The sequence below is a fragment of the Otolemur garnettii genome, unplaced genomic scaffold (assembly GCF_000181295.1).
Source record: "Otolemur garnettii isolate 467f Iridium unplaced genomic scaffold, OtoGar3 scaffold00209, whole genome shotgun sequence".
NCBI lineage: Eukaryota > Metazoa > Chordata > Mammalia > Primates > Galagidae > Otolemur > Otolemur garnettii.
In genome coordinates this window covers 1,337,260-1,350,610 of record NW_003852604.1, presented here as the reverse complement: position 1 = coordinate 1,350,610, position 13,351 = coordinate 1,337,260, and the positions used below count along the sequence as shown (strand labels likewise).

Here is a 13,351-nt window from a genome sequence, read left to right as displayed (position 1 = left end):
TACAAGTGAATCTTTCTAAGAGTAGAATGTGAACGTTTTAGAACAATAACTAAGAAAATGACATGAAGGCTATGTTAACCAGTTTGATGGAAGTATTTTGGATTGTGTGTGACAACCCCACACTGTACCCCAGAAGTGCGTTAATGTACATAGTTACATAGTTACATTAACATCAATAAAAAAAAAAAAAAGAAAAAAAATAGTGAAGTATTTATTTCCTGAACTTCCTGTCTGCTGAGCTGGAGATTGGCAATAGCTATATTTTTTTTTTCCTTAAACTCATAGCCCTGCCAGGCTGTCTCTCTCCCATGGCTTCCTCTTGCTGAGAAAGTGATTTCTATATAAATATAATGAAGTTATTTGTATAAAAGATTATATCTAGGGCGGTGCCTGTGGCTCAGTGAGTAGGATGCTGGCCTCATATACCAGAGGTGGTAGATTCAAACTGGCTCCGGCCAAAAACTGCAAAAAAGAAAAAAAGATTATAACTACCTGAACTTCTTTTTATCTCATAGAAATTTACTCAGGTTGCAAATAAAAGATCATTTATTGTTATGTGATTTAAATTACAGGGTAAGTATTTTTAACTTCTGCATTTTTATTATAATAAGTATTTATCATGACATGGAAATTTAATTCCGATTTCCTTATATTTTTGAACTGTTTATGTGCTTTTTAATTTTAGATATTTTTGATATAGTTGAAGATAATTGATTTTAGTAATAAGGTCAAATAATAACAATAGGTGATAATAACAGGTTTTTTTTTTTAAAATCACATTTTTAATTGACAAATAATAATTATACACATTTATGTACAGTGTGATGTTTTGACATGTTTACAATATGGGATGACTTAGTCAGGCTAATTAAAAAAATCCATCACCTCACATACTTAAATTACTTTGTGGTAAATACATTTGAAGTCCACTTTTTAGATATTTAAAAATATGCAACGCATTGCTATTTATTATTACCACCATTATGTGCAATAGGTCCTCCATCCTAAATGAAACTTTGTGCCCTTTGATTAATACCTCCCCATTTTTCATCCTGTTTTCTTTCTGCCAGACTCTGGTAACCAGCACTCTACTCTCTATTTTCATGAATTCAACTTTTTAAGATTCCTTGTGTAAGTGACATCATTTGATATTTGTCTTTCTGTGTCTGGCTTATTTCATTTTACATACTGTCCTCCAGATTTATCCAGGTGGTCCCAATTGACAGGATTTTCTCCTTTTTGAGGCTGATTCTTATCCCATTGTGTATAGAATCATCAAAAAGAGAAATGATAACATAGGTTGGGACGTGTGTGAAGAAAAGGGAGCCCTTGGGCATCCTGGGTGGAAATGTATATTAATATAGCCATTATGGAAAACAGTACAGAGGTTCCTCGGAAAGCTAAGGGAAAGAACATGCAAAGATAGGGTTAAGAGAACCCCCAAACCCCAGGAAGATTGGATAGAGGGAAGGGCTGGATAAACAGGAATGTAGGGTAGAGGGGTTGCTAACAAATGGCCAATGGCCCCATAGCATATATAGAAAGGGGGAAGGGGAAAACCAGTTTCATCCCTGCAGGACAAGAAAGCCAGGTTGCCTAATCTAAACTGCCAATCAGGAGTTTAAAGGATTCAACTTTGCTAAAGGGCTCAGTCCCACAACACCTGTTGACTCTCAGGAGCATAGGGATAGTCTCAATGACTTTGTCCTGTCAGGGGTGCCTCTAGGCTCTTTCCATCTTCCATGATCTTGATGAGCCCCCAGGGATTACAAGTCTGGTGCTTTCCCCTGGATTGAGGTGGGATTGCCCTGCTGAGAAGTCAACTTATCTACCTCCCACAGTAGGAGTAGTGACCATGGGCATTTGAGTTACTTCTTCATGTAACTTGTGACCTTGGAGCCTGCTTGGATTCAATTTTGTAGATACTGCTTCCGTTTGATGATGAAGTGTTGCAGTGAATGGCCAACTTCATAGCTGGATGCGTTAGATAACATCCAGTTCATGAGAAGTAGCTCAGTTCAGGTCACATTGTAAGGTGGTGGCTTGTGGTTAAGTTTCGGTCTCTACTAAGGCTCAATGGCAGACAAAGGGCTGTTTCTCAAAAGGAGAGTAGTTATCTGTAGAGAATAGCAGGGCTTTACTCCAAAATCCTCTGCAATTTACCTATAGGAGCCTGCCAAAGGCTACAAACAGTATCTATATCTGTCAATAAGATTTCAATCACAACTGAATCTGCTGGATTATATGGCCCAAGTGACAGAACAGGTTGATGAACTTAGCTTGGAACTGTTACAAAGACTTCTGTTCTGGGACTCAACTCAAAATCAGCAGCTTTTTGAGTCACTCTGTAAATGAGCCACAGTAAACTACCCAAATTAGGAATATGTTGTTCTCCATATTCAAAAAGGTCCACTGGATGTGTGGATCCTTTTTGGTAGTAAAAAAGGCAAGATGCAAAAACTTATCCTTTATCTTAGAAGAGATGTCTCAACATACCCTTTATCATGGACCTTCTAGAAGTTTCACTGAGGTGGAAGGTATCTGAATTTTTCTTCGATTTGCTTCCCATCCACTAGTATATAAGAATCTTTTTTTACCACTAAGTATAGTTTCCACTTGCTCATTGGATCAAATCAATATAATGCCATCAAAGTAATGGTCCAGTATGATATCTCACAGAGGAGAAAAGTGATCAAGATCCCTGAGAACTAAATTAGGACAAAGTGATGAAAAGTTGATGTATCTCTGATGTAGGACAGTAAAGGTGTATTGCTGGCCTGGCTATGTAAAGGCAAACTGCTTCTTATGAGTCTTATTGATGGGGCTGAAAAAAGACATTTGCCAGATCAATAGCTTCATACTACATACCAGAGGATGTGTTAGTTTTCTCAAGTAATAAAACCACATCTGGCATCAGAACATGAATGAAAAATAGGAAAAACTCATTTAAATTGGTAGACAACCTAAGAAAGTATGTAACAGAACTTAAAGAAGTGAGTCATTTAAGGTATTACAAAATACAGCTGAAAGCTTTGATAACAGGCTAGACCTAGCAGAAGAAAGAATCTCAGAGCTTGAAGACAAGGCTTTTGAACAAAGATGTAGAAAAAAATAATTTTTAAAAATCACCCATACAAATATAGGACTATGTGAAATGAGCCACTCTGGAATTAGAGTCACCACCTAGTTAAGTTTATGATAATTCACTGTCATTCCCCAATATCCATCTGCTTTTGCACGGGTCAAATAGGAGGGTTAAATGAGGATGTGGTGAGAAACGCCACCTCTACATCCTTCACGTTCTTGTTGGTGGCACAAATCTCTGCAATCCCTCCAGGAATGCTTTTGGTTTACTATTTTTCTAGGTAGAGGCAATTCCAGTGGCTTCCATTTGGCCTTTGCCACAGTAATAACCCTAAATCTACATGTCAGGGAACCAACAAGGGGATTCTGCTAGATGCTAAGTAAGTCTATCCCAACTTTGCATTCTGGGAAATGGGAAAATGATAACAGGATAGGCTTGGGAACACACTGGGTACTTTTTGTTGTTGTTGTTGGGGTATTTTTCACTACTTCTTCAATCTGGCTACTTGTTAATAGCCTGCATCATATATTTTTGAGCATATCTTCAATGTAAGTTTAGTAGTGACAAATTCCCTTAGTGTTTGTTTTTCTGGAAAAGTCTTTATTTCTCCATCCTTTATGAAACTTACTTATGCAGGACACAAAATTGTTGGCTGACAGTTGTTTTGTTTAAGAAGACTAAAAATTTGGCCCCATTCTCTCCTGCCTTATAAAGCATCTTCTGAGAAGTTTGTAGTTAGCCTGATGGTTTTTCTTTGTAGATTGTATGTTGCTTTTGTCTTGCAAATGTTGAATTTTCTCCTTCCTTTGACTTTGGCCAAGTAGATGAGTCTTGGAGATGTCCTATTTATAATGAGTCTTTTTGGTATTTGATGATCCTCTCATATCTGTATATCTGAATCTCTGGCAATACCAGGGAAATTCTCAATAATTCTCTTAATTAGTCATTTTTAGGTATTTCATGCTTTTGCTTTTTCTTCTTCTACCCATAATTCATATATTGGCTCATTTCACATAGTTCTATATTTCTATGAGTGATTTTTTTAAAATTCTTTTCTTTACATCTTTGTTCAAAAGCTTGTCTTCAAACTCTGAGATTCTTCTGCTAGTTCTAGCCTATTATCAAAGTTTTCTGCTATATTTTGTAATTCTTTTGAAGCCTGATTTCCATTAGATTTAGAGGTCATGTAATCATAATGAAAGCAAGGTGGATATCTCATGAGATAGAACACCATATTTGTGAAATATGACTAAGCCTTCTTTTGCTCTTTCTAAACAAAGGAGTCGAAGGGAAACTTGAGAGCTAACAAGAGTTAATGAAGCTGTGATAGAGGAATTAGAATACATGATTGTGGCACAATAGGAATTGTGACTTAAGACTCTAAAACTATTTAAAAATTAAAATGTAAGTTACTTAGAACTTGGAAAATCTTATCTCAGGTCAGAATAGGTAATGTTTCCACCATAGACTTTAGCTGAATGGGATAGTACTATATTATTTCTCACTGCCTGTTTGTTCACCTGTATGAGATTTCACCCTCCATTACCATTTTTCTTCTTAAGCACAAAAATTCCCTGGCAAATGTGGCAGGACTATATGATGACTGGATTCCAGCTAATGGAATATATATGTGAACATATATGTGTGCACACATGCACACACACACATACACACATACTCTCACAAACCTGATCCCAAGTTGGCATATATTGTCACCCATGCTTTCTTTTTCTATTCACAGAAATCTCTGAGGTCATGTGTGGAAGATGGTAGTATTTCCAAGTGTAAGGAGGCTGAATTTGTTTGTCACCACTTGGAAATGAACAACTAGAAAAGCCACACAACCCACTTGTAGTTTTAATAAGTAATCAAATAGGTGATCAAGATATCTCAATTAATCTTGATTTGATTAATTTACACTGTATGCCTGTATCCAAACATCTCATGTACCCCATAAAGATGTATGCCTATTGTAATTAAAAAGAAATTATTATGTATGCCCATAATAATTAAAAAGAAAATTTTATATGTAAGGGTATAACATACAGAACAGAAAAGAGAACAGAGATTAGTTTTCAAGGAGAATAAAATTGGAGTCCCAGCCATGTGCTAGATTTTAGTCCCAGTCAGGTGACAGCTTCAGCAATCAAGGGGCATGAAAAGCACAAAAGAAATGTACTTGCAAAATGAAAGAAAAAAGTTCCACATTGTGTATGAAAATAATGTTGTCTGGGGTCTTTGTGACTAGTTGAATGCTCCAGCCTGTGTTCTCTTCCCTGGTCTAGTGACCACATCAGTTGCTGCCAAGAAAATTAATAGTCTCGTTTTCTTTATTTTTGAGAACAGATGGGTATACTGGAGAAGAAATAATGATTCACATACCCATGACTTTCCTTAGCAAGTTCTCTTAGAACTTGGTCCCCATAGGCAAAATTTTAATTAAAATATTCAGTACATGAGACATGGAGCTGTGGATGTATTCACAGGAGGAATTGTTCCCTAGGAGCTTCATGTCAGAGTGATCCCCTTCAAGACATCAGTCACCAGACCCTTAAATCCCAATCTGGCTTTATTCAAGCTCACTGTAGTGGGAAAACCTGGTGCCTGAGCAATCTGGTTTACTTGATTTTGCTTTATTTTAAAGAGGTCTGCAAGGACCTAACAGGTGAAAGCCTTTGCCCTCATAGTGATGCTGCTATGAGAGAGATGTGGCAGTTTCGAATCTGGTGAGGGTGCAGTGGGTTGGTATTTGTGTTGTTCTGTCAACTTATGTTGGCATTTGTGAAGATGAGGATTTCAGGGATACTCAGCAGCCATGACTTCACGTGTCAATAACAGCAGTGAGAGATATTGGGGGTCTTCAGTGGCAAAGGGTACTGAAATCTTCCCAATCTCTTTCCACCATGTAAGTCATGGCTACAGGGATCACTTCTGACACAGGGTCTGTCTCCTGGGTTTGCTTACAGTTGTAGTTACACCAACGTCAGATGCATAGTGCCTGTGCATCAGCTATGAAGCCAAGCTTTGAAGCACAAATTGGATTTGTTTTGGCTTTGGATTCCAATGGCTTTGGATTCTGGAACACTGATGACACCCACGCTTGGCATGCAGGTGCCCTTGTTACTGCACTGGGAACTGTGTGAGAGGTGGATTTGTTTTGGCTTTGGATTCCAATGGCTTTGGATTCTGGAACACTGATGACACCCACGCTTGGCATGCAGGTGCCCTTGTTACTGCACTGGGAACTGTGTGAGAGGTGCAGGTTTTTGTGGAGCTGCAGGAAAGCTGGGGTCCAGAGTACAGGTGTACTCATGGCTACTGTGGTTCTGGGCTCTAGGGTTCAGTCTAGCTCACTATTACAGTGGAAGTGGTGCCTGAAGTGTGCGTGCACACATTGTAACCGAGGCTCTAAGGTGAGAGCCAGGTCTAGGTTGTAACAGTGGTAGCTCCAGAGTTTCAGGCATGTGCAGTGTTTGAAGAGGTGGTTGCTTTTGTCATGGGACAACACAACAGTGGTTCCTTCTTGGGGGGTGATAGTGCGACTGTATGTGTGTCTCTCTCTGGGGCCTCTGTTGTGGGGAGTGGCTGTTGGTTACCTCAGTTGTGAAAGATATCACTATTCTCTGCACAGCAAGTTGCTAGAGACCACAGTAGCACTCATGAAATCATTGATAATGAATAATGATAGCTTCTTCTTTGTCACTGGGCATTTCCAGACATCTCAAGAGTGCGCATCTCTTTGCGGTCTTTTTAGTTATTCAGTTATTCCACCCTCCTCGTTTTTTGTTCCACTGTGTTGTGGCAGGTTCTTGAAATGCTTCCTTGAGCTAAGGCTATTGCCATTCATGGATAATTGTCTATTTGTCGTTTCTTGTGAGGGAAAGAGGCTCGTCTCCCCCATTCTGCCATCTTGCTGATGTCAATCTATCTCTGTTTTGTTTTAGTCAGATTTTGTTTGGAGAGGATATTGAGATGAAAATTGTCAAGGAAAAGATCTCTCTATGGAGAAGTTATGCTGACTTCTGCTGATTTCCTTGAAACTCTGGTCCTTTACTACATATTTTTTATTTTGCTTGGAATGATCTTTCCGACACTGGTTCTTTGTCATTTTTAAACTTGGTGGAATGTTAACTCTCATAAGAAAATATTCTGACCAATCAATGTAAGGTAGATTCCTTCTTTTCTCTCTCATTTTTAAATGTATAGCTCTATGCTTATTCTTTCTCTCTCTCTCTATATATATATATGTGTATGTGTGTGTGTGTGTGTGTGTGTGTATACGATGTTCTACATATATTTATATCCCTCAGGGTGTTTTCTTGCTTAAGTGTCATTCTTCTTCATAAGACTTACGTGCCACGTGCATAAAAATGACATTTATTTTGCTTGTATCTATGATCCAGATCTCATCACTATGGCTAAACCCATTTACAACCAATAAACAGTTGAATGAATTGATATTTCTTCTCAATAGTTCTACCATTTAAGGTGAATTAAAGGGAGCACTAATTCCTGAGGTCCACTTGCCTTATTTAATGACAGAACCTGTGTTCCCATCTCTTAATATTTACGTCAAATTATACTCCTAGAGGTCATGCTTTCACTTTATTTGTGCATAAAATTCAAAAAGAATTACTGAAAGTAATGTAAACACACATGATTTTTCACAACAAGGAGAGCTGGATCCCTACAGGCATCTTAATCACCAGATTCCTAGTTATGTGAGATAAAGTATTTTGTGACCCTCAAAGGGCATGGATCCCCTGAGATCTCCAAGACCCTATAATTACCTCCTGGTTCCCATTCTTCAACTATTCATGTATTTACATGATTCCATTTGGTTTCATATTTGAGGGAGAAGCGCAGAATCACTTTGATGATTCATTTATTCATCTGATTGTTGATAGTTATATATTGGCAAAAATGACCTAATAGATTACTGAGAATCTGCAGTAGTGTCCAGGGAAAAAATTCTCAACAATAATGATGTTGGTTGTGGTTATGATGACCACCCTTTACCAAGTATAAGGTATTTTAGGAATTCTATTTTTTTTTCTTATCATAGCAACAGTCTTCAGGGTGGATGTTTAGGGGGATACCTTTTATTATTTCCTATTTATAGATAAAGATATTGAGGCTAAAATGGGTTCAGTGACTTATCTCAGACAACAGAGTGGCAAATATAGGAGTATATATCTTGTTAGTTGATTACAAAGCCAATAGCATTTTTTCCCTTCAATTTCTTTCTGATTAAAAGAACTTAAAACCTTTTGGACAAACACTAAAGACTAGTCTCCGAAAATGATGTTTTCTTTCTTTCAAGAATGAATTTCTAATTTGAGATCCACTCACATAGGAAGGTGCTGGACTTGTATGTTGCCTTGCTCAAGGAAGAAGGTAAGACCCTAGATCAAATCTGTTATCTACTCATAAAGTTGCAGAAGTGGAGGTAACCTGGAACATGCATCAAGGCATCTATTTATCCTTTGGCTTATTCAGAGATTTGACTTGAATATTTTGAATATTTATTTTATTTATTTTATATATTGGGAGGTTGTATAAGTTGCATATACCTTGTCTGAAGTGATTGGAATGAGAATGTTTGGAATTTCATATTCTTTTGGAATTTTGGACAATTTGCATATACATAATGAGATATCTTTTGAAAAAGACCTAAACACAAAAATTTATGTTTCATTTATACCTTATACACAAAGCCATAGTAATTTTAAACAATAATTTTAATAATTTTGTGTATGAAATAAAGTTTGTGTTAAGTACTTAGGTGTGAGATTTTACATCTGTGCCCTCGTATTCATGCTCAAAAAGTTTCAAATTTTGGAGCATTTTAGATTTTGAATTTTTGGATTAGGGATGTTCAACCTGTATGTTTAAACACTAATGAGTTCCTATTAGAACATATATTCTTACTGTGTGGCATAACATAAAAACAAAAGAAGGCTTTGGGTCCCTACTTTACGAAGTATAAGCTTGTATTACTTTGAATAAGTTATTGAAACGATTTGTATCTCAGTTTTATTTTTCAAGGAATGTAACCATGTTAGTTATCTTGACGAATCCTAGAATTTTTAAGAGAATTGAATGGGGTATCAACATAAAATTTTATTGTAATCTGGAAGCTCATACTAATATATATATATATATATTTTAAAGAGACAGAAGAAATGGTGAATAATAACTGAGGAAGAAATCAGGAGGAAATTATAAAATGCACTGAAATAGAGACATATAAAATTACCTGACATAACTAATTATTGGAATGAGGAGATTTGGTCTCACATTCTAAATCTGCCACCCGATAAATCTGGTGTTGGATATACACAGTTTAGTAGTTGTATCATGGACTGATGGATTGCAGGGTAAATGAGATCAACAACTATCACATACCTCTGAGCAAATGACAAAACAATGCTCTCTTCTTAGGAATGAAGAATAAGAAGATTATGATCTAAATAGCTCACTCATAAATTTAGACGTCTTTGTCTATTGACCCTCATGAGGTCAGAGAATGTACCTTGGGCATCAGTGTGGGTCTGGCAATTAGCATGTGACCTGATGCACCATATGGAATCAGTGCTTGTGGAGAGAAGAAGGAACAAGCAGTATTCAGAAGTTCATGTGTCTAATTGATTGGTATTACCAGAGTCATGTTCCTTTTTAAATTTTATGAGAATTTGAAAGTGTTAGATGTTGTTATAAATGTTCATGGATCTAATCCTTGTCACTAAATTGAGATCTGGAAAAGTAGATTATTCCCAAAAAGCTAAGCAAACCAGTGTTTTCTTTTCGTTTTTCTTTTCACGTTATTTTTTGTCTTAATCAATAGAAGATAAGTGAAATGAGCTCACCTTTTTCTGCTAATCATCAGAATTCTCAAATATTGGGCACATTAAGAAAAATGCTAAAAAAACTATATGGATGTCTAAAACTACACTATTGAAAACCTACATTTTTGGCTCAGCGCCTGTGGCTCAAGCTGCTAAGGCACCAGTCGCATACACCTGAGCTGGCAGGTTCTAATCCAGCCTGGTCCCGGCCGGGTGTGGTGGCAGGTGCCTGTAGTCCCAGCTACTTGGGAGGCAGAGGTAGGAGAATCGCTTGAGCCCAGGACCTGGAGGTTGCTGTGAGCTGAGATGTCACAGCACTCTACCCAGGGCGACAGCTTGAGGCTGTGTCTCAAAAACAACAAACAAAAAAACCTAATTTTTTTTTCTTTTTTAAACTTCCAATTAATGTGAGAGTCCATATGATTAGGTTACAATGTTTGCATTTGTAAGGTAATGACCGAGTTGCAGTTGAGTCAGTAAGTGATCTTTATTCCTAATGTCATGTTTTTCAATTATCCACATCGACTTCCAATGATAGATTTAATCCATTTATCAGTTAATCAATCAGTCAATTAAAGGGGTTACTGTCTTGTGCTCAGTTTGAGTTAAATATGAAAAGTTTAAAGGAATTTTTTTTATGATAAAGAGCAAAGGCTTAGATTCAAAGTGACTTAACATCACATCTCACCTGTTCCAGTTAGTAAGCAATCTGATGATCTTGTCTGAATCTTTGCTGCACCTTAGTTCAGTCATCAATAAAGTTAGGAGATGGGGCTGCATTATCTCTAGAGCTCTTTTGTGGAAATCTATTTACTATTAATAATTTAAAGTTGTATTCTGTTGTCATGGACACATTTCAGATCCAGAATTCCCGGAAATAAGTGATTGCAATACTGAAAGAAAGCACAAAATGGACACCCTGAAGGATCTCAGGAGTCCTCTCTCCATTTATCATTTTGATTTTGTTCTCTCACTGTTACAGGGCAGCCTCATAATTCTAATGGAGAACAATACCCAGGTGACTAAATTCGTTCTCGTGGGGTTAACAGATGACCCAGAACTGCAGATCCCACTCTTCATAATCTTCTTTTTCATCTATCTCATCACTCTGCTTGGGAACGTGGGGATGGTTGGGTTGATTCTATTGGACTCTCGTCTCCACACCCCCATGTACTTTTTCCTAAGTAATCTCTCCCTGGCAGACTTTGGTTACTCCTCAGCTGTCACTCCCAAGCTGATGGTAGGATTCCTCACAGGAGACAAAATCATCTCCTACAATGCCTGTATCACTCAGTTCTTCTTCTTTGTAGCCTTTATCACTGTAGAAAGTTTCCTCTTGGCATCAATGGCCTATGACCGCTACGCAGCAGTGTGTAAACCCCTGCATTACACCACCACCATGACAACAAGGGTGTGTGCTTATCTGGCCATAGGCTGCTATGTCTGTGGTTTCCTGAATGCCTCCATCCATACTGGGAACACTTTTAGACTCTCTTTCTGTAAGTCCAATGTAGTTGACCACTTTTTCTGTGATGCTCCTCCTCTCCTGGCCCTCTCATGTTCTGACAACTACATCAGTGAGATGGTTATTTTTTTTGTGGTGGGATTCAATGTCTTCTTTTCTATCCTGGTAATTGTGACCTCCTACCTATTTATATTTATCACCATCCTGAAGATGCAGTCATCTGAAGGACGCCAGAAGGCCTTTTCTACATGTGCCTCTCACCTCACTGCAGTCTCCATCTTCTATGGGACAGGCATCTTTATGTACTTACAACCTAGCTCCAGCCATTCCATGGGAACTGACAAAATGGCATCTGTGTTCTATGCTGTAGTCATTCCTATGCTGAATCCTCTAGTCTATAGCATGAGGAACAAAGATGTCAAGAGTGCTTTTAAAAATTTTGTAGGGAAGGCAAAGACTTCTATAGGGTTCATATTTTAATTTTATAGAACTCAAAGGCAGTGTCATCTACCTCAGATTAATCTTCACCCATGAAGTCCAGCATCTGGACTTTTTCAGGCACATTTTCTATTGACTATCTTTTTAAACCTATGTATTGCTCATTTTTTTTTTTTTGTTCTTTAAGTGACTCGTGTTTTTGGTTAAAATTTGGGCATTATAATAAAATATAGTATATTCTTGAAATTATGTCTCCTCTCCCATTTAAAAAAAATATATATATAGGTTTGGTGATGATGTTTATTTGTGTAATACTCTTTCTGGGTTACTTATGTTAATTCTGTATTATTTGTCACATGTGGTCACTGATGTCATTACTCAGCTTAGTGGTCAATTAACAACTGGACAGACTTTTAAAAATGCTGTAAACCATTAATTCTCTGAAGCCTTGCATGTAGGCTTTGTATGGAGCTTGTCTTTAATGTCCCAACAGTTTGAATTCTGCCTTAATATTTACTTACTATTTGTTAAAAGCCTCAAGGTTAGCCAAAGATGAAACATTAAGTTCTTCTCAGGCCTCCTCTGAGCAGGTATGGGACCTTGAACAGGTGCACAATTTTCATGATTCCCCAGAAATAAATGGGAGCCTTTCAAGGCCCTCTGTGGATTTCTAATGTTCTCAAAAATTTCTTGTAAGACTTCGGTCAGATCACTATCTGCTCCAACTAATATTTATATGTTCATGCAACTGCAATATTAAGACAACTGCTGCTCATTGCTTTGACAAACACCTTAGGATTAGGATTTTTCTGATTGTGTGAATTGAGTAAGGTGAAATCAAGACAAAAGTGAGTTAAGTTTTTCTATACAGCTGGCAAATAAGTGAAATAGCAACAATGAGGCCTTTCAGGAATCTCCAGTGATTGTTCAGCTTATGTTTTCTTTTTCTTTTTTTTTTTTTTTAAGACAGAGCCTCAAGCTATCCCCCTGGGTAGAGTGCTGTGGCATCAGAGCTCACAGCAACCTCCAACTCCTGGGCTCAAGGGAGTCTCCTAACTCAGCCTCCCAAGTAGCTGGGACCACAGGCGCCTGCCACAACACCTGGCTATTTTTTTGATTGCAGCTGTCATTGTTGTTTTTGGTGGGCCCAGGCTTGATTCCAATCTGCCACCTTAGGTGTATGTGGTTGGTGCCTTAGCCACTAGAGTAGGGTGACTAGATTTTAACATTTGTAAAGCGGGACAACATGGCTGTGGGGCGGGGCGAGGGCAGGGCAGGGCCTGAACAACAATGCAAACTTGGATAAACAGTTCTCAATAATCATTTATTATCTCTCAACAATTATTTGTAATTATTACAGTTTAACATTATAAAATTAACAAAAATAATATAAAACTCATATTTTGGTGAAATAGCCACATGCAGCTGAAAACCGTATATTGCCTTCCTGTTCTCCTGCCCGTTCGTGCTTTCCAAAAATCGGGACTTTTTAAAAATGCCGCAGGACTCGGGATA

General features: G+C 37.7%; 1 protein-coding gene across 1 annotated transcript; it reads left to right on the top strand.

The window, feature by feature from the left end:
- The first annotated feature begins 10,918 nt into the window (after positions 1–10,918).
- LOC100956659 (olfactory receptor 5B12) lies at positions 10,919–11,955 on the top strand. The gene has a single exon (XM_003801357.2). It carries the CDS (start codon positions 10,934–10,936, stop codon positions 11,876–11,878), a length of 945 nt encoding a protein of 314 aa, XP_003801405.1. The 5' UTR covers positions 10,919–10,933; the 3' UTR covers positions 11,879–11,955.
- The last annotated feature ends 1,396 nt before the right edge of the window (positions 11,956–13,351 follow it).